The sequence below is a fragment of the Carettochelys insculpta genome, chromosome 21, assembly GCF_033958435.1.
Source record: "Carettochelys insculpta isolate YL-2023 chromosome 21, ASM3395843v1, whole genome shotgun sequence".
Lineage (NCBI taxonomy): Eukaryota > Metazoa > Chordata > Testudines > Carettochelyidae > Carettochelys > Carettochelys insculpta.
The window spans coordinates 4404584-4430450 of NC_134157.1; the positions used below are offsets into that span (position 1 = coordinate 4404584).

General features: G+C 45.2%; 1 protein-coding gene across 4 annotated transcripts in view; it reads left to right on the plus strand.

Moving 5' to 3' along the window:
• Positions 1 to 25867, plus strand: part of CDK5RAP2 (CDK5 regulatory subunit associated protein 2) — a 145420-nt gene that overhangs the window by 39845 nt on the left and 79708 nt on the right. For all 4 annotated transcript variants that reach the window (XM_075015126.1, XM_075015127.1, XM_075015128.1 and 1 more), the window contains exons 15-16: positions 14274 to 14371; positions 20238 to 20368. In XM_075015126.1, the coding sequence (XP_074871227.1) occupies positions 14274 to 14371; positions 20238 to 20368 (229 nt within the window). The remainder of the gene's footprint in view (positions 1 to 14273; positions 14372 to 20237; positions 20369 to 25867) is intronic.

The window sequence follows — 25867 nt, forward strand, 5'->3', positions numbered from 1 at the left end:
AGTTCCTTGTCTTTTTTCTATTAGTTCCGAAAACTGTTTAAGTTCAGATCTCCAAAAGAGCAGTTAAATAGATCAACCCGAAATGCACAGCTACTTCCAAATAATGAAACAGTAATCACTTCACTTGTTTCACAATGTACCATTCATTAGTGAAACTTGCTCAAGGACATACACCTACTGTGCTATGTAGGCTGTTGAATTAATTCCCTATGAGGTTAACAAAGCCATTTGCCCTGGACAAACCTAAAATGAGTTAACAGGGGACAGATAAGCATAGATTGGTGCTTCGTGGATGGGTGGTAAACTTACATAGAGAATACATATCAGTATTTGCCAAGGGATAGTTACAATATGTGCCAAACCCATAATCAGAGAAAATAAAACCTATGAAATGTCAGAGATTTTGCCTCAATAGTTATCTGCAAGAGAAACACATTGAGCAAAACAAATTACGCCTCATTCACATAGCTGCCCCCATGAGGAAAAAGTAAGATGCAACAGTAAGACTTAATGAAAAGGAAAACTAACTGCCTTCTCTTGTGCCCTACCATCCCATCCAGGTGTATAGCCCAAAATGAGAACAATAATGACAAATGGAGCTATGCATAGTAATGACCCAATGCCAGCTTCTAATCACAGTCCATTCTCTTGTGCTAGTTCACTCCTTGACTGAGAACAATACCCAATCAACCACCATTCTCCTTTCAGCTCCACCAGTCAGTAAGATCACACCCTGGAAGAGCCCATTATGTCATATTAATAGTATGTCTCTGGACACTGATTATCCAAAGCTGTGGTTCTCATTGGCTGACTTGGCCTCTTTGATGACAGTAGAGTGCTGCACTGTCTCCCAGGAAGTGCACAGTTGGAACCTCATCACCAGTAAAGCCAGGAAACAAAATCCCATATTTTAGCTTAGTTACTGTTTTAAAACAGGATACTCCTGGAGCCAGCTAGAAGTTTTGTCCCAAGACAGAATGAAGTGGAGGAGACTTGTATATGACCTGTGCTACATGCGGAACATGAGGGTTAATTAGTAGTAGTAGTAGTAGTACTGCTTTAAAGTTTAAGAAACTAATTTAGGAGGGGCTGAAACTTAGCTCTTGATGGCCGTCTCTACCCTAGCCGCCTCCTTTTGGAGGGGGCATGTTAATGAGGGATTTCAGAAGATGCTAATGAGGCGCTACCATGAATACGCAGTGCCTCATTAGCATAATGGCAGCCGCGTGCGATTTGAAAGTGCCGCTTTCAAAAAGAATGCCGCCCTTACAGATAGGGACCTTTTGAAAGGACACCCTGGACTTTGAAAGCCCCTTCTTCCCATTTTATTTTGGGAAGAAGGAGCTTTCAAAGTCAGGGGCTCCTTTCAAAAGGCCCCTATCTGTATGGGTGGTGTGCGCTTTGAAAGCAGCACTTCCGAATTGTGCATGGCTGCCATTATGCTAATGAGGCACTGCATATTCATGGTAGTGCCTCATTAGCATCTGCCAAAATCCCTCATTACCATGCCCCTTTTGAAAGGAGAGGGCTAGTGTGGCCACGGCCCATATGTGTTTACTTTTGTAAAGTAACTTGTATTTTAACACAACTCACCTGAGGGTCTCCTGGGTGCCTTGGCCAGGATGGAGAAAATTAAAGGTTTGGATTCCAAAGCCACATTGGTGATCTAGACAAGAGAGTCTACATTAGAGAGTTTTGTAGACAAAACTGGGGTTTTGTTGACAAAACTTGCGGAGCAGCTACACACAAAATGCACTTTGTTGACAGAAACTGTTGACAAAAAAGCTGTGCAGACACTCCAGTATATATGTGTGTGTGTGTATGCGCGTGCGCGCGCGCATTCTGCCTTTTGTCAAGAGAGCGGATCAAAAGATGTAAAGGTGTAATCTGTCAACAGAAATTTTGTCAGAACATCTCTTCCGACAGTAAGTTCTGTAGACAGATGCTGTTAGAGTTAACATAGTCGCTGACACCTCGATATCTTACCACTAGACTAGAGAATGCAGAAATGCAGTAGACTCCTATGTAATTTTGAAAACATTTGTTATTTTTGTACTTCACGTCCCTTTCTTCGTTCTCTCTATGCAGCCTTGTTTGCTGGGCCATTTGTCACACAGAGGTATTTGAATTCAGTTGTTTCAACTTTGCCTTCACTGAATTAGCAACAAAAGCAACACCATTTATGAGATGTCTCTTGCTCAATCCTTTAGTTATGCTTCTGGGCACGGACGTTAAAAACAGGGTTCCTACTTTGTAAAGCATGCACGTCAGTCATTGGGCAGAGGGGTATTTGCTTGAAACCCTAAATTGATTTGGTGGGTGTAAATAAAATCCATATAATAATTGTAATGTAGCTTTTTTGTGCTAAGGCGCCTTTCCAGGAAAGTGAACGATTTTATACAGCATTGGATGGTGAAATAGGAAATCTGGTTAGCTGATACCCCCTTGGTAAAGCTGACTTCTCTGCTGGTGTGAAACACACGAGCAAATGCCGTAATCAACTCATTGTTTGTCTTTTGATATAATTACTTCAGTGTTTAGGGAGTTAATACTGTGTGATCAGGGAATTGAAGATAACCATGTGCATACAACTGTGGTGTTTAATTTGCTGTAGTCAGAGAATTATAGTCAATGCACCAAAATTATTGATGTGGCTGGAGGATAGCAGTTGATGTGTGCCCTGAGAATTGAAATTGAGGCAGTTGTTGCAGTACTGCAGACCTGTCTCAGCTATTGTAATTGATGCTGTGTGCACTTTGTTGCTGAGTCATCATGGCTATGGAAAAAGATGAAGTTGCCATGTTTGTTTAAACATGTGTCCTGTCTATTAAATTGGGATAGCACATTATATTTGTTGCATTCAGGTGGTTGAAGCTGAAGTAGTAAGTGCTTTACCTAGAAAGAGATTCAGCCCCTGATTTTGGTGAAGTGAGCAGGTTGCTTAAAATAATCATCTTTTTGATCTTGATGTCCGTGCATCATAACACCTAAATGTGATGCTGTTTGTTCACATCCCTGCACGTGGCCTGAAGATTGAAATGGGTGTAGCTAGCGTAATTATATACTGACTAACTTCTGTACAGGCATTTTTGCCAATGGAGGAACACCTCTATTGTATAGATAGCAGAAAGAGGAGAGTGGAGCTTCAAGCCATCAGCCTTGCAGCTTTTCCAACTGTTGCAGATATAATGTACCAAGGAAAGTCACCGAGAGGTACAGTTGTTATGCCGTTCTTCCTCCCTGGGCAGAGGGCTCAGTGATATCTGGCAGTGCCACTCTTTGTAATGGCTCCACACTGTTTATGTCTGAGTTCATTTCAGTGCCATCTTGGTGGAAGCTGCCAGCATCCGGGGTCCTTAGTCACATATGATTTAGTCTGTGGGGAAGTGTAAGTTGTAGCCTCTTCTCAGTCGTTTAGACTTCAACCTGCAGAGGTTTCCGTCTGACTTTGGTTTTGTTAGAGGAGTCTTGTGATTATGTGAAGAAGTGGTATGTTCTCGTGACTATGCAGTTGTATTACCTACTGTGGAAATTTATATCCTTTCCTTCCATCACTTGCCATTTTAGAAACCTTTCAATGCAAATAGCCTTCCAAGTCCTCTAACATTTCTGCTTAGCAGTGGACATGCAGACTTAGGTTCAGACTTTAATGGATTAGGTTGCTTCCTAACACAAATACTAAACTTTGACTACAAGACTAACCCACATGTCTTTCGGCTATCTGCACTAGCATACTTAACCCTAAAATTGAATGTCTAGAACAGTGGTCAGCAACCTCTTTGAGGTAGAATGTCAAAATTTGACCTTTTGACCTTTACGTGTAGTCTGAGTGCTGGTGATACTTTTTTGAAACCACTGATATTCCTACTTACAACACCTTCATTAATAAATAAATTGAGATGCAGAGCTCTGCCGTTTGGGTGGGGGTGGGTAGCATTAGCTGATCTTTTGTTAATCCACAGGAGGCCTGGCTTTGAGCAAGGTTTCAGCTGCTTGGGGGAGAAGGGATGGGGTGGGGCCGATGAGTATGAGCTCACCTACCACTCTTGGCACCCATGCCAGTGGGGTGCTGACCCTGGTGTAGAGGTTTAGTGTTTCATTAACTCCCAGGTCGTAGCAGTCTAGGCTAGGATGTATGGTACATGTCTGCCTTGTTCTCCATAAACCTTTGAGGGTTATGGTCAGAATAATTCACCTTCTATAGGAGTAATAGTACATAGAAAAAGAGAGAGCAGATCATGCCATGCCTCTTCATCCTTATTGATTTTCAGAAATGTAAAAGTAACATGTCTTCACAGTTTTGTACATTTTTATCTAACTTCTAAGCAGCCTGTTGAACTTACAGGTCACAACAGACTGGCCAGAGTCCTGACTGGTGCCAAGAGGCTTGTTGTGTTCATATTTCCTAAGACTATTCTAGTCTGAAGTTTACATTTCATTTTAATAACATACATTCTGTTCTCTAACAGCCCTGCTCTTTGTATTCATGAGGAATTTATTTTGCTGAATTCTCCCAGTACAAGAATATACAGGATGGTCAGTAGTAAGCTAATGAAACCTTCCCTTGAACTCTTCACACGCTTGTACAGCCCAGCTGTCTTGGTGAAATTTGCTCAGGTGGTAATGACCACAGCCAAGGGGATGAGGACACTTCCAACATGTACATGAAATCCTCCTTTGCTAATTGTGCTGCATAGATGGATGATGTTTGTTCAGAAAAAGATATTCCCTGACCTATGTACCCTTTCCATCAAGATCTTACTTTTGCTTCAACTAAGATGGATGTGGAAGAGTTCTTAGTCATTTCTCTATAGCAGAGTAAAGCTTCGGGAATGTCCATTAAATTTGTTTTCATCTGCTGCTGGTTCACTGGTCAAATTTCTCCATGTGAATAATGTTTTATATATTATCTGAGTCTGTGATTAATGGTTCATCTTGACACACACAACAATTCCAAAGTTTTGGTAAGACACTCTATGGCTGGCAACCTGAATTAATTTTCTGGTATGCTTTCACAAGATACTTTTTGGAGAGCTTTAACTGTCCACTGGAAGTCCAGATTAACCTTTTAGTTTTCAATACTCGTTGGTGAAGAGTCAGCATCCTTGTTAGCTCTTATGTATTTACTTTATTAATTATACAATGTCTCTTTAAATAGAGTAGATATGCTTTGTTATTACAGGATATAAATTAATCCTTACTATATATCTTGCAGTAGTGGCCAGAGACCTTAGTCAGGAGGGGACTGCTACAGTGGTAGAGCATAGTACAAGCATATATAAAAGTAGGGTTCCTTCAGAAATTATTGAGTTAAAAAGATGTCCTGTTCTGTGTTTTCTAATAAGGACTCTTAAGCAGATTCTTGTAACGAGGTCTAAGTTGATCAAAACCTTAAAATTTTTTCAAAATATAAAATAAATTGAATATTTACGAAGTAAGAAGTTTCAGCATAATGAAAAGTAAATTGTGGATGTTCCTGCTTTTGTATTGGTTAATTTGTTAATTTGAAAAAATCAGTAATTTGTAATAACTCTTCACATCGTTAGTACGAATTAATGATGTTTTACTATAACTGGGTCTTTATTGTAATACTTTGCTTTGGGATTGTAATTGGAGTGCTAATAGCTGGTTGAAATCCATGGTGTAGATTTCCCCTCTGTTAGCGATCTGTTCACTAATCATAGAATCATAAGGCTGGAAGGGACATCAGGAGGTCATCTAGTCCAACCACCTGCTTCAAGCAGGATCAACCTCACCAAGTTGTCCCCGCCAGGACCTTGTCAAGCTGGGACTTAAAAACCTCGAGGGATGGAGAATCCACTGCCTCCATTCCAACGCATTCCAATGCTTCACCAGCCCTCCTGGTGAAGTAGCTTTTCCTAATATCTAGCCTACACCTCTCCCTCTGTAACTTCAGACCATGCTCCTTGTTCTGCTATCTGACACCCCTGAGAACAATTTGTTACCATCCTCTTTAGAGCTCCCCTTCAGAAAGTTGAAGGCTGCTATTAAATCACCCCTCTGTCTTCTCTTCTGTAAACTAAACAAGCCCAAAGCCCTCAGACGCTCCTCATAAGTTATGTGTGCCAGCCCCTTAATCATTTTTGTTGCCCTCCGCTGAATCTGCTTTAGCACATCCACATCCTTTCTATACTGAGGGGCCCAAAACTGGACACAGTATTCCAGGTGTGGCCTCACCATTGCTGAATAGAGGAGAACAATCGCTTCTTCTTTGAGTGTCCCCGTGGGTGCTCCACAATAGGTGTCGGGCTCACCCGGCGCCGCAGATCGGGTCTTCCAAGCAGTTTCTGCCGCACCGCGCATGCGCCAGCGCGCGCCGCTCCCTTGCGCGCTCCTGGCCACGTGCGCGATCCGGTCCCCGCCAGTTCCTCTTAACCGCCGTCGGCTGCAGACGGAATCCGAACTAGGCTAAGGCCAAGTTAGCGTATTCAATGGTTTTAACTGTTTTTTCTTTAAAGTTTTCAAGTTCTTAGGCTACTGTTAAGTTAGCCAGTTGTTATATTTCAAAAAAAAAAAAAGAAACAACAAGCGGGACGGCATTCAGTCCAGTCCCAGTAACAAGCGGAACACCGGAGGCCAGGAGCCTAGGGCCATCAGCCCTCCTGCCGTGGCAGGCCATCGGAGAAGGGGAAAAACAGCACAGAGAAGGTGCTAAGTACCCGTTAACAACTGAAAGACTCACCAACAATGTCCTCTTCAGGATTTAAGAAATGTGAGTCCTGCCGAGAGGCAATGCCAGCATCTGATGGGCACAGTCTATGCATAAGGTGCCTGGGGGAGTCCCATGTCACGCAGAAATGCTCCTTCTGTGCAAAACTAACAGCCAGAGCAAGGAAGGACAGGGAGATGCGGCTTAAAATGCTGCTCTTCGACAAGGCCCTCCAGCCAGACGTGCCGGAGCGGCCGCAGCAGGAGGGACCCTCCGGGGCCCATAAAAGGAAAGCCGCCTCCCTCACCCCATCAGCGCAAAAACGGAGGAAAGCCTCCCCAGCCCGATCCCTGCCGGCAGCAACAGAAAGCGGGACGGGAGGAGTGCGCAGCCCCCATCCGCAGCAACAGCTGATCGGCGGCGGCACGGAGAGCCACGTGGAAGCGGCTCAGCCTCCGATAATCAAACAGCCGCCCCGCACCGCAGGCAGGGCGGCGGCTAAACAAGCGCTGGTACCGGCGGCACCGCAAGCAGCGGCACCGACCCCCGGGGAACCGGCGGTGCAAAGCGCGCAGGCACGCAGCCTGCAGGCACCGGAGGACACCGTCCGTGCGGCACCGCCCGTGAGCATGCCGAGCACGGCGCGGACGGGGCAGAGATCCCCTACACGCCAGGGGGTGGAGTTACCTCCTCAAGGGACGGGGAAGGCTGCACACAAAACGAGGCACCGCAGCCCCTCTCCAGACAGGGCTGCGGAGTTGCTTTCTTTTGGCCCTCCGCTTATGCTGCAGACTCCAACCAGAAGGCAGGGGTCCCCACTAGCCTACCCGGAGCCCCCGTCTCCATTTTTACAACCAGCCTCGCCCTGGCTGGGATCACCTTCACCCTTCCTGGGGTTTGAGCCACTGGAATACTATCCAAAATCGCTCTCTCCAGTGTCCCAGATCTCTCGACGATCTCGCTCCCCCAGACGCAGAGGGTATGCACCAAGGGAGTGGTCTAGGTCACCTTCCCAAGAACAGTGCCTATACTGCCATGGTCGCCCCTATCACGCGGGGCATAGACACCACCGGCAATCTACCAGGGAAAGATCCCCACAGACGGTCCCGTATCCCCGAGGGCAATCGCGAACGGGGACAGAGACTCAAGTATCTCAGGGGGGACTGGTTATGGAACCCCGAGATTTTCCCTCACAAGCCTCTAGCGAGAGGGTGTACCATCACCAACAGGAACCGTAAGGGTCCAGAGAGGCGTACCCCAGTGGTTCCTCGCTCTCCTCCCCGGACGAGGCTACGGCCCCGGGGGACGTCCATCCTCCGGACGATCTCAAACAGTTTCAAGAGCTGTTTAAGAGGGTGGCCTTCACGCAAGGCATCCAGACAGCAGAGGTGCAAGAGAAACACCATAAGCTCCTCAAAAATCTGAGACCTCCGGCCTCCTCCAAAATAGCAATACCGCTTGATGAAGCAATCTTGGAGTCCGCCACTATGATATGGCAGACCCCTGCGACTATTCCGCCTGTCCACAAGAGAGCGGATAAGAAATACTTCGTGCAGGCGAAGGGCATGAAGTTCCTGTTCAGCCACCCACAACCAAATTCCTTGGTGGTGGAGTCGTCGCAACAAAGATCAAAGACATCTCAATTCGGGACAGGGGGAACAGACAAAGATGCCAAGAAGCTAGAGCTGTTCGGCAGAAAGGTCTACTCCTCCTCCACTCTACTGTTGCGAATGGCAAATTACGCAGCGCATTTAGCGAACCATAATTTCGACAACTACACTAGGTTAACCTCCCTCATGGACTCGCTTCCAGAGGACAAGAAACCGGTGCTCAAGGCCATTGTGCAAGAAGGCTACGCGGCCTCGAGGACGGGAGTTCAGATCGCCCTGGATGTTGCGGACGCAGCAGCACGTTCCACAGCTACGGCAGTGGTGATGCGAAGGGGAGTCCTGGCTCCAGACTTCGGGTATACCGAGGGATCTGCAGGCAAAGATAGTTGATCTTCCCTTCGACTCGCAGAAGCTGTTTGCTGAATCAACTGACTCGGTCCTTCATTCCAGTAAAGATTCAAGAGCCACACTTAGGACCCTGGGGATTTACACCCCTCCATACAGAAAGAAAAAGTACTACCCTCAACAAAGACGGTACCAGTACCAGCAACAGCGTCCCCAGTACCACAGGGGTTACGAGCAAGGGCGACATCAACAGCACCAGCAGTACAGAACTCCCAGGCGACGTTCACAACAGAGCCGTGCGTCCTCGGGGCAGGGCCAAAGGCCACAAGTTTGACACACAGATCCAGGGCTGCGCCATCACTACCATCGCGCAAGGTCATCCGAAGCGGCTATTCCACCATCGCCTCCGACCATTCTACGACCAGTGGCAAAGGATCACCACAGACAAATGGGTGCTGGAGATCATAGCCACGGGGTACGCCATCCCCTTCCAGTCGCTCCCACCGCCACGACCTCCACCCAGGCCCCACCTCCAGGAGGCCTCCCGTGTAGCGAGGCTCAAGCAGGAGGTAGACCATCTCATGCTCATAGGGGCAGTGGAAAGAGTGCTGGAGCAACTGCAAGGAAAAGGGTTCTACTCGAGGTACTTCCTCACGGAGAAAAAGACAGGAGGCTGGAGGCCCATCTTAGATCTTCGAGGCCTCAACCGGTACCTGCGCAAGCAACGCTTTCGGATGATCACAATCGCCTCCATCCTTACGGCACTGGACAATGGAGATTGGTTCGCAGCCCTCGATTTACAAGACGCGTATTTTCACATAACTATCCATCTGGCTCACCGGCGATTCCTCCGGTTCATGGTAGGCAAAGAACATTTTCAATACAAGGTCCTACCGTTTGGCCTCTCCTCGGCCCCCAGAGTCTTCACCAAGACCTTGGCAGTGGTGTCAGCCTACCTGCACAGACAGGGGTATTTTATATTCCCGTATCTGGACGACTGCCTACTCAAAGGGGCCTCGAAGGCAGAGGTACTACGCATGATACGCGTCACAGCAGGCACGTTCTCTTCACTCGGCCTGGTTATCAATCTGGCAAAATCAAAGATAGACCCCACACAGGACATAGAGTTCATAGGGGCACGCATAAATTCTATTACAGCGAGAGTATATCTACCAGAGACTCGCTTTCGGGCCATCGGCTCCCTCGTGCAGGTCATCACCTTCAGCCCTACGGTGCCGGTCCTGACGTGCTTACAGCTGCTGGGCCACATGGCAGCGGCGACGTTTGTAGTACAGAACGCCAGGTTACACATGCGCAGCATGCAGCACTGGCTGGCGAGCGTATACAAACCGGCAGCACACACCGTTCACAGGGTGGTGTCGCCCACAGCAGAGGTGCGCAAATCCCTGCAATGGTGGGTAAACCCCAAGAACTTGCTAACAGGGGTACCCTTCCACCAACCACAAATATCGGTTTTTCTTACTACAGATGCCTCCCTCATAGGGTGGGGAGCACACATGGGCGAAGAGGTGACTCAAGGGCTGTGGTCCTCCAAGGAGCAGTCACTGCACATAAATATACTGGAGCTCAGAGCAGTGTTCAACGCCTGCAGACACTTTCGAGACCATATACAAGGCAAAGTCGTCGGGATCAGTACAGACAATACCTCCACCATGTTTTATATAAACCGGCAAGGAGGAGCTCGGTCCCGTGCCTTATGTGCGGAAGCAGTCCGGTTATGGAACTGGTGCATTGCCAACAATATAATCTTGAAAGCCTCGTACTTACCAGGCGCTCACAATGTGAAGGCAGACCAGCTGAGCAGGCGTTTTGCACTCACGCACGAGTGGCAGATCCGTCCCGATCTGCTACGACCGATTTTCCACGCACGGGGTTTTCCCCAGATAGACCTGTTTGCCACTCAACACAACAAGAAGTGCCCACAATTCTGCTCCAGGGCAGGACTGGGATGGGGGTCCCTGGGGGACGCGTTCGCGATCTCGTGGAGGGGCCCCCTGCTTTACGCTTTTCCTCCCACGGTTCTGATCCACAAAGTCTTGCAGAAAGCCAGGAGGGAAGGAGCCCGAATGATCCTGATAGTCCCAACGTGGGATCGACAGCAATGGTTCCCCCTACTCCTGCGCATGTCAGACCGTCCACCGATGCCTCTTCCGGTGGCGCCGGATCTGCTCACGCAAGCCCAGGGGTCCATAGTGCATCCGCACCCCCAAGGCCTGCGACTACAAGCGTGGTTAATCCATGGCTCAGCTCCCTAGAGAGCGCATGCACAGAGGAAGTGCAGCAAGTCCTAGAAAGTAGCAGGAGGACTTCCACCAGGAAGACCTACAAGCAGAAATGGACTCGCTTCACGGCTTGGTGTGCTACCAAACAGCTGGCCCTCCTTTCGGTGCCTATACCTGTAATATTAGAGTATTTACTGGACCTCAAGAGAGGAGGACTCTCACTATCCTCGTTAAAGGTCCACCTTGCCGCCATTTCGGCGTTCAGACACGAGGAGGAAGGGCGCACGGTGTTCGCCCATCCCATGGTTACCAGGTTCCTCAAAGGGTTGGTAAACCTATACCCCCCTCGGAAACCGCTTCCACCTTCGTGGAACTTGGATCTGGTGCTTAACGCGCTAACGGGACCACCGTTCGAGCCCTTGGCCACGGTTTCCCTCCGCCTCCTTACGATAAAGACTACCTTTCTTCTCGCAATTACGTTAGCTCGCAGGGTGAGCGAGCTTGCGGCAGTTATGGCAACGCCACCCTGCACTGTTTTTTCCAAGGAGGCAGTAACCATATGGCTGCATCCAGCCTTAGTTCCCAAGGTTTCTTCTGAGTTTCACATTAACGAACCTATTGTTTTACCCTCGTTTTATCCAAAGCCTCATAACTCTAACAAAGAGGCGCGCCTACACCTCCTGGACGTGAGGAGGGCGCTAGCCTTCTATGTAGACAGGACCAAGTCCTTCCGGAAAACGGATAGACTCCTAGTCTCTCTCGCTCCCAAATCGAAAGGAGAAGGTCTCTCTTCGCAGAGAATCTCGAAGCACATCGTATCCTGCATAAAAATGTGCTACGAACTCAAAAAGACTCCTTTATTGGCCACTCCCAGGGCTCATTCCACTAGGGCGGTGGCGGCATCACCAGCCTTTTCCAAGGGCGTTGCGCTAAAAGACATTTGCAGAGCGGTGACCTGGTCATCCTATGACACATTCGCCAAACATTACGCCCTTCACAGGGTATTCCAAGAGGATACCCGTGTCTCGACAGCGGTCCTCTCGGGGACAAGCTGCACATAATCCGATTACCCACCTCCTATCTTGGGTTACTGCTGGGTAGTCACCTATTGTGGAGCACCCACGGGGACACGCGAAGAAGAAAGAAAGGTTACTCACTGTAGTAATGGTGGTTCTTCGAGATGTGTCCCCGTGGGTGCTCCACTACCTGCCCATCCTCCCCGCTTCGGATCTCTGTTAGTGTTTTGCAGGAGCATCCGAGGCGGTTGGTCAAGGAACTGGCGGGGACCAGATCGCGCACGTGGCCAGGAGCGTGCAAGGGAGCGGCCTGCGCTGGCGCATGCGCGGTGCGGCAGAAACTGCTTGGAAGACCCGATCTGTGGCGCCGGGCGAGCCCGACACCTATTGTGGAGCACCCACGGGGACACATCTCGAAGAACCACCGTTACTACGGTGAGTAACCTTTCTTTCTGTTGATCTTCTTGAAATGCTCCTCCTGATGCACCCTAATATGCCATTAGCCTTCTTGGCTACAAGGGCACACAGTTTACTCCTATCCAGTCTTTCATCTACCACTAATGATAAAGTGTTACTGGAGAATTTAGATTACAAGCTTGTGTATATAATGTGGAGAAAACAGAATTACCTTTAATTTGTGTTCTCTAAGTGTATGTTGCTATAACAGATTCACTCTTAATTTTCTCCACAAAACAGGAGAGTGTGATTTTTGTTTTCTGTATCTTTGATCAAAAAAGAAAACTGATGATTACAGGCAGTGGTGGTAGTGATTTTCCCTCAACAGGAAGAGAAATTATAGTGGTTGCCAGTAGAAAATCAAAATTTGCTGACTGATATCCCACAGCAACGAAGGGTCCTGTGGCACCTTAGAGACTATCAGAAAAGTTTAGAGCATGAGCTTTCGTGAGTTAACTCACTTCTTCAGATGCTGGAGATATCCCACAGCTATTCCAGTTACTTCCTGTTCTGAGCATGGGGAAACCTGTGATATTTCAGATATTTTAATGTGGTAACTGACAGCAAATGTTGCTAGAAGCAGCTAAGGGACAGCTGAAAATCAAGAGTCATAATGTGTCCGAGGCACATGGCCTGGAGAACTCCCAGCTACAGCTCTCCCAGGTCCGCTGTGGACAAGGACCACTCTGGCTGCACTGGAGTGCCTCTGCCCTCTCCAGCCCCTACCGGTTGCGATTAACCAGTAGTCCTTGTCCATTTAGGGTAAGGCTTACTGGTTAACTGTTCACATGCTTACTGATAACATAGACTTATAAGTGGCATGGTTTTACAACACTAGCTGTGCAATTCTTGCTCTCAAAAGGTAAATTATGTGTTTGTCTGGAACAGATTTTTAAGTGTCTGACTCATAGTAATCAGGCTGATTGTTCAGTAAGATGATTCAATGGCTACACGTATCTGACATATTCGGCATTTGTCAGACATTTGCCGTCCTGTTTTTTAAAAAATATGCCAAAGTCTGTTGCTAGAACCTGCTGCAAATAGAAAGATAATTTTATCCAAACTACTTTATATATTCTTTGTGCTGTAGAAGCTGATTCTGTGGGTGCTTTGGGGCTGGTGCACCCATTTTAAAAAAATATTGGGTGCTCAGCACCCATGGGTGGGTCCTGCCAATCAAGTCCTCCCACTTGTCCCTTACTCCCACCAGTGCTTCCTGCCCGTGGCTGATCTGTGGGCAGGATGCGCTGGAAGGGTGGGAGAGGAGTGGAGGCAGGAGCAAGTGGAATGAAGGTATGATATTCAGAGAAGGGGCGGAGCATGGCAGAAAGAGGCAGAATGGGGTGGGAAGAGATGGGTCCGGGATCATGGGGGGTGGGAAGAGATGAAGAGAGGGCAGTGCTTTTGAGGAAGAGATATGGTTGAGTGAGGGCAGGGCAGAGCTTGGGCACCCTAAGGAAATCAGAAAGTCCATGCCTGTGCTTTGAGCAGTGTGCTAAAGGGGAGCATAAACCCCTCAAAATGCCTGGTGCCTGCCAGATCGTTCCCTGGTTTGTTAATGTGTAAACTTTAGAAAGTGAGGAGACTGGAGATTGGCATGGAGGTAGAGGTAGGCAGCTTATTTTGTTTATTGTGATGAAAAATGATGAACTGCTGCTTAGATATCAGACTATTTTATGGTAACTAAATAACACAACAGTATTAGCCTTCTTTAATAACATTTGTTTTTCAATAGCACAAATAGCTTTCCGATTCAGCGCTGTGATTTGTGATGGGTATCCTATTCTGCTGCTCTAGCACTCCCTGTTCTTTTACCTTCTCTTAGAGACAGAAACTGACATCGTTGTCATCTCCAGAGAATATATATTCTTACGCATGCACACGTACTTAAAAGTCACTTGCTTGGATTAATATGAGTTTATTTTTAACTCAGGAAAAAAAAGAATCTGAATATGAAGAGTTGATTCTTGCTTTAAGAAAAGAGCAGCACATTTATTCTACTCTGGTGAAAACTCTTAAGGACTCAGACAGGTAAATGTTATTTCTTCTTTGTTTGAAAATCATCTGTGATAGAAGTTGGGTAAGGTGGTACAATTCCATTGTGAAATCAATTGGAATTCCATGGGTTTACACTGTTCCAGAATCTGGTCCAAATGCATCCTTTAAAAAGGAGGATGCATGGACTCATTTGCATGGCACAAAATAGCCCATCTCTTGTGATTTTTCACAGCTCATTGGAAGCTCATTTTCTCCCGCCAACCCTTGGAAATTAGAAGAATTACATCAGTTGGGATTGGAAATTGCTCAAGGGGCTGGGGGTTTGATGGTGAGTTAGGTAAAATTACAAATACGAGAACTGTGACATATGCGCATCTAAATCATGTGGAGGTGCCTTTTTAATACTTCTTTAAAATGAAATAAATCTTGAGAGGATGCATTGTGTAGTGGCAAAAGCCTAGGGATGGAAGACACAAGATTCAAGTTCTATCCCTGGCTCTGCCACAGATTTTCTGCATGACTCAGGGTGTCAGTTAAGGATAAGTTTTCAAAAATTATGTAATCACTGAGGGCCAGATTGTCAAAGATATTTAGATACCGAAAGATGCACTGCTGGGATTTTCAGAAGTCTCTGTGAGTTTAACTCCCATGAAATCAATCACTTAGATGTGTTTGTAAATTGTACCCCTAATCTCTTTGGGTACCAACATGAATGGCTACATTTTCAGAAGAACCAAGCCCATTGAGGGTTTAGGTCTTATGAAAATTTGAATAATGTTGTTGCAGTGTGAGTTGCGTAAAAATCTGGCTCAATGTGCCTTAGTTTCTTCGTCTTTAAAAAGCAGTTAATATTTACTTATTTCAATGTGGGGAGTGAAAATTACTTCATTAACTTTAAATTTACAGCAAAGAAGGTAAGTAGGTAGTGAGACATGGCAACTTGCCAAGGAAGATAAACAAAAGCTGGATGCATTTCATCACAAAAGTCTGAGAACAATATTGGGAATAACATATAGAGATAGGAAGACGAATGAAGAAGTTAGAAAAACTACTGGACCAAGGCACCCTTTCCGAAATAATCTACAAGAGAAGACATCAGGGACTCTGGTGTGAGATGAGAATGGAGAAAGGATGCTTACTACGTACTGTCCCTGAATGGAAGCCAGAAAACAGAAGAAGAGAGAGAGGAAAATCATGAATCACATGGAACCAAAGAGTTCTGAATGACATCAAGCTCCTCATCATGAAATGGGAAAATTTGGAAATAAGGGTAGTTAATAGACAAGGATGGCAAATGTGTGTAGTCAAATGTGCAGCAAAGCACAGGATGGCCTAAGGTTAAACAAGGAACAAGACAGTTGCATTTTTATAGTCTGTTTTGAATTTAAGGTATCCCAGAGTGTTTCACAAAGCATGAGTTAGACAAGACTTTTGGTGAATCTGTGTGTGTATGTGAAGCATGATATTATGATCAATCATCATCAACAACCATGAGATCAGTGCCCGTTGGTGTCAGATGCCCCCCTCGCTATTTCCTTCCATCTTTCTCCGTCCATTGTGGAGTGGTTTAGTTTCTGTAGACTAGCTCCGCACCAGTCTATTATATCAGGTACTCATTCTCTATAGGGTCTGCCTCTCCTATTCGAACTGTCCATTATGCGGAATACCAAGGTCTTGATTTTTCATTCATTGTTCATTCTGCAGATATGCCCGAATAGCTGTAACCTTCTGCAGTAGGTTCTTGTTTGTCTGTATCTTCTTATATAAGTCCTCATTGGTGACCTTCTATATCCATCCTATTCTCAGGATCTTTCTCTAACAACTCCTCATGAATGCCAGTATCCTTCTCTTTGAATCTTTCGTTATCACCCATGTCTCACATCCGTACAACACATTGCTGAATACAGACGTTTTCAAGATGCTCAGCTTTGTTCCTCAGCTAATCGCCTTGCTTTTCCAGATCTTATCCATTGCCTTCAAACTCGCTCTTGCTTTTGCTATTCTAATTGCTATTTCCTTCTTACAGTCTAGATCATGTTATGTTGCTTCCCAGATACGTGAACTTCTTTACATTCTCTAGTGTGATCCCATCTACGCTGATCTTCCTTCCTATTTCCTTATCTCCAAATACCATTGTTTTTGTTTTATCAGTGTTCGTAATTAGTCTGTACTACTTCCTCATTTAGCACCTTCACCATTCGCACTAGCTTCTCTTCATCCTCTTCAGTGATAACTATATCATCCGCAAACTTGAAGTTGTTGATTCTCATCCCATGCACAGATATCTCTTCTACCTCTTCCTTGAGCTTGTCCATTGCTCTTTCTAGGTGTACAATGAAGATACTTGTCAATATTGGATCTCCTTGTCTCATACCTCTACTCATTCTAAACCAACTTCCCATCTCTGCATGTTCTCACCACTGCCTTCACATTGTCATTGATATCCTTCAACAACTGTATTAGTCTTCTATCCACTCCATATGACTCCAGCACTGCGCAAGTCACTTTCTAATCAATACTGTCAGTCAAATGCTTTCTGAAAATTGACGAAGAAATTGTAGATGTTCTTGTTCTTTCATCGAGCTTTCTCCTCTATCAATCTTAGTGCCAATGTCTGCTGTATGGTACTTCTGTTTTTCCTGAATCCCTTTTGCTCATCTGCTAGATGTTCTTCTATCTGCGATCTTAGTCTCTCTGTCAGTATCATCATCAGCACCTTGCCTAGATGACTCTTTTGGGCAATCTTTCTGAAGTTCTTGCACTCTTATGCACTTCCTTTCTTATGTATTGTCACTAGCATGGATCTTGTCCATTCCTTAAGTGCCTTCCCTTCTTTCCATGCTATATTACATAGTCAGTGTATTTCCTGAATCATACTTTCTGCGCCATATTTGATCATCTCTGCTGTGATCTTATCATTTCCAAGGCTCCTGTTGTTCTTTAGTCATTTCACTGCTCTTTCTACTTCCTCCTTTGAAATACTGGTCTTGCTCTCGATGGAGATCTCTCTTTCAGTTCTTTAATCAGTCTTTCTAAGACACTCAGGTCCAACTGTGCTTTGGAGAGATCAATGCAATATCTCGTCCATCGCTGCACAGCTTTCTCCTTGTTCATGAGCACCTCGTTGTTCTCGTCTTTGATCACCATCTGCTTCAGCTGCAACTTCCTATTAATATTCCTGATCATCTGATTCCTGATTAATATTGCTATTAATATTCCTGATCATCTTAGACACCTCCCTATTCCCTAGTCTTAACTCCATCATGAAGCCTCTAGCGGTTCCATGCCAGTCCCAAACCTGGATGAAGGAGGAGGGTTGGTCAGATGAGTGTCGAAGTGCTGATCATGAAACAACAATATGAATGAAATCTGATGCGAGTACCACTAACTGTGATTGAAGATCAGAAGGCATGTTCCCTATAGGAGTGGAACAGGAATATAGAGTGAAATAGAATGAGGTAAGGAAAGTGGCCAGAAAGGGTAAGGCAAAATGGTTAGAGGGACAATGCGAAGATGTAGAGAGATATTATGGCAAAGTGTGATAGCCATTATGTATTTTACAGTAGCTCACATCCGTCTTCAGGTCTTGTCTTAAACTATGTTGTTCCAGGTTGGGAGAACAACACACAGGTCTCCCATTGAACATGTCTGTTTCCACTTACTTAGGAGGTTGTTGTGAGTCAACAGGAGGGCTCTCTCCCATCCACACAGAGCAGCTATTCAAGCTCTGAACTGCTTAAGTTTGCTAATATAGGCCTGCCCTTAGACAGTAGACTCTCTCTTGTTGAGAGAGGAATTACCGGTCAGAAAACAGGGATTATTCCCTACTGCAATGGGATTAGTGATTTGTTTCTCAATAGTCAGCTGACAAAATGTCAAATGGAGTTAGTTTAACATCACATTTAAAGGACTCCTAACACTGACACTTCCCTGCAGGGATTAGGGTAATACTAGTAACCAATACTTAGCTTTGATATGGCACTTTGCATCTATAGATCTCAAAGCCCTTACAAAATTGAGGAAGTGACTTTGGGCTCAGTCCTGCACCATTCAAGACAAAGGAAGTTTTTCTACTGCTGTCAGTGTGAGCAGAATCATGCCCATTATATAGACATATATACATTCAACTGTAGCACAGAGAGAGAAAGTGACTGGTTCATGGTCACACTGCGAGACTGTGGAAGGAGTGGGAATAATAGCAGGGCTTCTGACCCCCAGTCCAAGTCCATTTGCATTGGCTATAGGTAGGGCTTGAAGCCAGAACCTGAGGGTCCAGTGTGCTTCTACACAAGCCTTGTAGATAGTTTCAGTAGCCATATTCTGACCTTCATTAACAAAATGCCTTTTAGACAAAGAATATACCCTGATTTTGGTTGCTATAGGATCTTTTTTTGGGCACTATTTCTTCCAAATCACTTCAGTGGTAGTATTTTGCAAGAGTCCCTCTCTGAGCCAGGGCCTTGATGTCTCTTTTGTCTGCCCATGACAGGAAATTGTTGCTTTTTTCAGCAAATGTATTGGGCTGTGAAGAGGAGAAGGGAGTGTGCTTGCTGAGCTTTGAGAAGTGTGTGTTATTTTTGCTGAGCATTAAATACTATTGAGATCTTTCTCCTAGAAATATATTCTTGAGTGAGGGAGAGCTGGTAAAAGCAGTCGTGGGAAAAGCACTGACAGCAGCAGGCTTGTTATTTTGTTAGAAGATGGAATGAAAATCTTTTTGTACACAGGTCCTTAATAGCATGAGTTTAGCTGAAACACTTTTATTTACTACACATTTATATGCAGTGCTACTGCACTCATGCAAGTGTAATGTGCTCCATTGTAATCCCCAGCAAGCTGGACCTAAAGTCTGTTGAAATGTCCATGGGTTCTGGGCTATTTGGATGCAGTAGCTTGGAGTTTCTGCAGCAGCTTCATTGATATTAAAATATTGAAGTTCTTCATGAATTATATGTGAAAATAAATATATAATCAGTGCAGCAGCACCTTGTTATTTTAATACCAAATTCCATGCACTTTAAGCTGTTTCATTTTCAATTTTCAATACACTGCAACTTTTTTTAATTGACTGTTCATAACAGTATTAGTGAAGTTGCTGAGGGGTCTGGTGGAGTAAACGGAAGCTTTTGTCAGCCACATAGGGGACAGCTGGGTCTTTTGACACCCAGGAGGAATGAGAGGCAGTTTCGGAGTCTGGGATGATCATATTAGGTGGATGTTTCTACTAAAATGCTCTGCAATTAATATATTTAAGTTGACGTTTAAATTATCATCTTTCGGTTACGGTGTTAACACCCCGTTGAGATAAATGATAAAATTTATATTTCTCAGATCTACTTTTTTCAGAGAAAGACAACACTTCAGATTACATTTGGCTCATGTTTTCAAGATTAACTTTGTAATCATAAAGTCTAGATACATATTTTAAAAATATAGCACTGTTCTATGGCAAGGGTGAATTTTGCCACAATTTCCATAACTGAAAGATGGAATACTCAGGTACATCAATATAGCACATTAGCGATAGTGATATTTTTCAGATACACTTTTCATAAGCTAGTGATTTTGATTTTCCTGAGAGAGGTTATTTGGAATTTTGACTGTATAATATATCTACCCTGCTAAGGCTAACTTACAATTAATAGTTCTGAAAATCACTAGAAAGGGGACATAGACATAAATGTTTATTTTCATCTTGCTATGTAGGAATTTGTTTATTGTGTGCATCAAAATAAGTGTATGATGAAAAACAATGATTGCTGCTGTGGAATATAGTCTTTATAGAAGCCTTGATGTTTCAAAGGTACTGTGGTAGGTAACCTAGGAAAACATCTTAAAAGTTTTGAATAGAAGTCTAAACGAAATATGTTAAACTTTCTGCTTTCTTCCTTTTGTTTAGTATAAATAGCCTGCAGACAGAATTGAACAACATTTTTTTGTTGCGAAAACAACTGGAGGAAGATATTTTAGCTAATCGGAATCTACGAAAGGTGCTAGAGGATCAAATTAAGGACACAAAAAACAAAGAAGGTTTGTGTATGCATGGTAACACAGCCTTGTCTTTTATCTTTGGCACACACAAGAACTGCTTTTATTACACTCCATTCTTTGCAATTGTGTGAAAAATGTTGAAGGTAGATAAAGATGTAAAAAGATCTTTTGTCTGTTTTCTTATACTGATGATCACTTTGGGAATTTGTAACAGCATGGCTTTGAGCTTTCAGGGTGCAGGGACAGCTTTTATCTTTCCCTGCAGCCACTGTTAGTAATTCTGTGCCAATTTTGCTGCAGTGATCATTTCAAGCTGCCTACAATTTCATGTCTACAGAATTTACTGTTTTCTTCAGAAATCAAGAAATCCCCGTCTTTATATAATTTCGTGAGCATGGGATTACTTCTTCATGATGGAATTAAATTCTTTCATCATATCTGATAAATAATCTCTGTTGAGAGGAATGGATAGATTCTTCCTAACATGGCTTGCATTTTCAGAAGCAGAAAAAATATAGCCAGTTCTATTATGATGGAATTTCCTTTAGGCATGATACAGCTTTTTAACACAGTAGGTTCTCAGTTCTTCTTCGAATTGTTGCTGTGGGTGCTCCACTGTAGATGTCAGGCTTGCCCCGGTGCCACGGATCAGAGATTTTCACAGTGGTGGTCAGCCGGACCATGCATGTGCTCTCGGCATCTTGCTCTGTTCATGGTTTTTTGATCACGTGCTCAGTCCGGCTCAAACCAGTTCCTCTCAACCACCCACGGATGCAGACTGAATGAACGTTGTCTCCTCAGACCACCTGTTAAAAGGTTCTTCTTCAACTAGTTCATTGTTCGTTAGTTCTTTGTTAGTTAGTTTATAGGTAGTTCATATAGTTGCTGTTTAAAAATAAGCAAATAAGCAAACAAATTAAAAATGACAACCATGCTGGGATCATCTGGCTTTAAAAAATGTGACTTTTGCCGCAAGGGAAGGGATAGCTTAGGGGTTTGAGCATTGGCCTTGTAAATTCAGGGTTGTGAGCTCAATCTCTGAGGAGGCCATTTGGGGTCTGGGGCAAATAGATTTAGAAAAAAAATCTGTCAAGAATGGTGCTTGGTCCTGCCGTGAGGGCAGGGGACTGGACTTGATGACCTCTTGAGGTCCCCTTCAGTTCTATGAGATAGGTATATCTCCATATATTAGAGGCTATGCCTGGTGTATTCAGTGCTTGGATGAGGGCCATGTCCCACAGAAATGCCCCCACTGTTCCAAACTGACCGCTAGAGCCCACAGAGAGAGGGAGATGCAGTTCTGGATGACTTTGTTTGATAATGCTCTGCAGCCTACAGACCTGGAGCCTATGGCCCCCGCAGACTTGGTGGCTTCTCAAAAGCGGAGAACCTCGTCACTGGGCTTGGCTCCATGGAAAAAAATCGGAGTGTCACCTGCTTGGTCCTTGCTGTCTTTATCTAAGGGCAGGATGAGTGACATTGAGGACATGGGCACTGCCGGTGCCATCTCTTCAGCTAAATGACCCAAAACCAAAACATCATTGACCCTGGTTCCGATGTCCAAATCTCGATTACAACTGAGAGCCGCTCAGGCACTGGTGGCATCAGCTGTGAAACCCGCAGTGCTGGCTCTTAAGGCTGTGGTTGTGGTACTACCAGCAAAGATCTTGGCACTAACAGCTAGACCTTCGGCACTGAGCTCCTCGGTACTGACAGGGGATTCCTCTGCACCGATCACTGTGTTGTCACTGCACACCTGGGCACCGGCGGGAGCCATTTCTCCCCTGCCACTGTGGAAGGCGACCTCAAAATCAGTTTGACACTGTAGCCCTACCCCAGTCTCCTCCGACCAACTTTTCTCCAGAGCCCTCATCATCACCTACACTGCCACCTACCAGGGAACGGTCTACCTTCATACCGTCACCATTTTAAAGACCTCCTTCTGCCCTCCTGGATCAGCCTGAGCATGTCTACAACCACTTCCACCACTTTTTGGTGTCTCCTTCACCTTCCTTGAGAATGTCCTATGCTCCAGTTTACTCTCTGCATCGTAGCAGTTGTGGGCATCACTTGCCCTCCTCTCCAGACAAGCACCACTACTTTTATGCACATTGATATTCTCATGGTTCCTATTATCATCGTTCTCACCGGTATTGCCCTAACAGATTTTGTGAATGCTCCACAAATACCTACTGGTCTCCAAGAAGCTTGCTTGGTCCCTTAGCACCTGCCTCTGAACCTCAACCATTGTCTTCTCAGACTCATCACTTTGAAATGGAGCAGAGTCAAGTGTTGAAGCCTGAGGAGATTCCCCAGAGACGTCTCCTACGGATTTGTCCTCCCCCTCACTGGACAAAACTGTCATCCTGGCAGATGTTTCTGCCCTGGATGACCTCGAGCAGTTCCAGGAGCTGTTTAAAAACAGCTCCTCAAGACATCCGAATTGCAGAGGTGCAAGAAAAACACCACTGCCTTCTTAAGAACCTGAGGCTTCTTCACTCTTCAAAAATTGCTATTCCCCTGGATGAGGCAATAATGGAGGCTGCGGGCAACGTATGGCAAACACCAGCTTCGGTTCTGGCTACCAGCAAGAAGACAAACAAGAAATGTTTTGGTCCCCTCAAAGAGAATGGGGTTCCTCTTTATTCACCCCAGCCCAATTCCCTGGTTGTTTAGGTGGTGCAACATAGATCTAAAGTGCCCCGGTACGAAACTACCGCTATGGATGAAGACTCAAAAAGACTGGACTTGTTTGGAAGAAAGATTTATTCATCTTCCATCCTGTTGCTCAGGATGACAAATTATGCAGCACATTTGTCAAATCATAATTTTGACAGTTATACTAAGTTAACGTCATTGGTGGACTACCTACCAGACTCTAAAAAAACATATCCTCAAAGCCATTATGCAGGAAGGCTACACTGCCTCTAGGACCACTGTCCAAATAGCTTTGGATGTTGCTGATACTGCAGCATGTTCAACAGTAACGGTGGATGTCATGTGGTGGGTTTCCTGGTTGCGGACATCAGGGGTTCCAAAACAACTGCAAAGTAAGGTAAGAGATTTACCTTTTGATACCTTTTGATACCTTTTTGCTGCAACTATAGACCATGTCCCACAATCCAGCAAGGACACCTGCTATACTCTTCGAACACTAGGCATGTATAGTTCTCCTTACCATCGCAGGCAATATAGCGCATACCAAAGAAAATATGACTACACTGTCCATAGACGCACATACCAGCAACAGGGCTTTGACCAAACCTGTTCTAGGCAGAAACTGAACAGGCGCTGGAACCAAAATGTGTGTAATCTGCCAGCAGAGTCAACCAGACAGCAGATTTGACTCCTTGGTCAAGGACTGCCTTACCACTGCCATTGTTTTGCAACACCGACCCCTGACGTCTATCTTCCACTACCGTCTAAGGCCATATTATGACCGATGGTCTACGATTACATCAGACTGATGGGTTTTGGAAATAATTTTGTTGGGATACACAATACCCTTTCTCGCTGTCCTACCAACTACTCCACGCACTCCACCTACCCCGTTCCTCTTCAGGGACCCCTCTCACGAATGGTTTTATTCTCGATACTTCCTTACCGAGAGTAAAACTGGTGGATGGAGACCAATACTGGACCTTCGAACCCTAAATCGCTTTCTTCAAAAACAGCAGTTCAAGATGGTCACCCTCACCTCCATAATTCCTGCATTAGACAATGATGATTTGGTTTGCAACCGTCAATCTCCAAGATGCCTCCTTTCAGACTACTATTCATCCCGCTCATAGGTGATTCCTCCACTTCACAGTGGGCAAAGACCATTTTCAGTATTGGGTTCTAACCTTCAGTCTGTCAGTGGCTCCCAGGATGTTCTTGAAGACCCTGTCAGTAGTCATGGAGCACCTTCATTGCACTGGCATTGTAATTTTCTCTTATCTAGACGATTGCCTACTGAAGGGCTGTTCACATGAGGACACACTCAGTTTGATATGCATTACCAGACACACCTTCCCATCTCTGTCTCATAATAAACTACCGGAAATTGGTCACCGAGCTCATTCAGTCTCGAGCTTATCAGCCCTTGGTTAGACTGTCACTGCTAGAGCATACCTACCAATCCTAATGGTATCAGGTTATCCAATCCGTCACCGATATTGTACGGCACAGCCCAATGGTAAAAATTATTACTTGCTTGCAACTGATGAGACATGTGGCAGCTACCACTTACATGGTCTGACACGCCAGACTATGTTTTCGATGCATGCAGCATTTACGAAGCACCATATTCACAAAGTGGTAACGCCATCTGCCCATGGTCTAGACACTTTGCAATGGTGGACAGTCCAAGAAAATCTTATGTCAGGCATGCATTTCCATCAACTGCAGCCTTCATCCCTCTTAAATATGAACGCTTTCTTCTTTGTTTGGGGGGCCCATAGAGATGAGGTTTCAATCCATGGCTGATGGTCCCCTCACAAAACATCCCTACATATAAATCTGTTGGAGCTCAGGGCAGTATTCAGTGCATGCAAGCACTTCCAGAGTCACATACATAACTCTGTCAGAATATTTACGGACAACATTACCATGATGTATTACGTAGATTGCCAGGGTGGTGGATGATCTCATTCCCTTTACGCTGAGGCAATTCGTCTCTGGAACTGGTGCATTCGAAACAACATAACCTTAGTGGCTTCATACTTACCGGGGGCCAAATCCATTGCAGCGGACATGCTCAGTGGATGCTTTGCACAAATCATGAAAGGGAACTTTGCATCGATGTCTTCTGACATATATTTCAACGATGGGGAATCTCCCCATTGACATTTTTGCAATCTGCAACAACAAGAAGTGCCATTATTACAGTTACAGAACGGGAATGGGACCGGACTTCCTGGGCGATGCCTTTCTTCTCAGCTGGAAGGGCGCCCTGCTATACGTATTTCCTTCCATGGTTCTTGTACCGAGAGTCCTGGAGGAGGAGACTATGGAGAGAGCCAAATTAATCCTAATAGCTCCGGCATGGGCCCACCAATATTGGGTCCTTTTTCTCCAACGGATGTCACTGTGTCATCTTTATCCACTCCCCAACTTTACAGATCTTCTGACCCAGAACCGGGTGTCACTGCTGCTCCCCTAGCCCCATGCTCTCCTGGCCTGGCTGATTGTTGGTTTGACAGTTCCGAATACCTTTGCTCCCACCAAGTCAAACCAGTACTGATTCATAGCAGATGGGAGAACGTGCGTAATACTTAAGTTTTGAAACGGAAAAGGTTTGCAGCTTGGTGTTCTTCAAGATGCTTGGTTCCGCACATAACTCCAATTCACATGATCCTCTATTACTTGTTATATCTGAAACAAGAGGGATTGGCATTAGCATTGCTAAAGGTGCACCTTGCAGCAATATCTGCCTTTAGGCATGCTGCTGAGGGCTCATCAGTGCTTGTTCACCCAATCACTAAATGTTTTCTCAAAGGTCTACCCCCCTCGCCAACTATTTCCCCACCTAGACCTAGTCTTACACATGTTATCCAG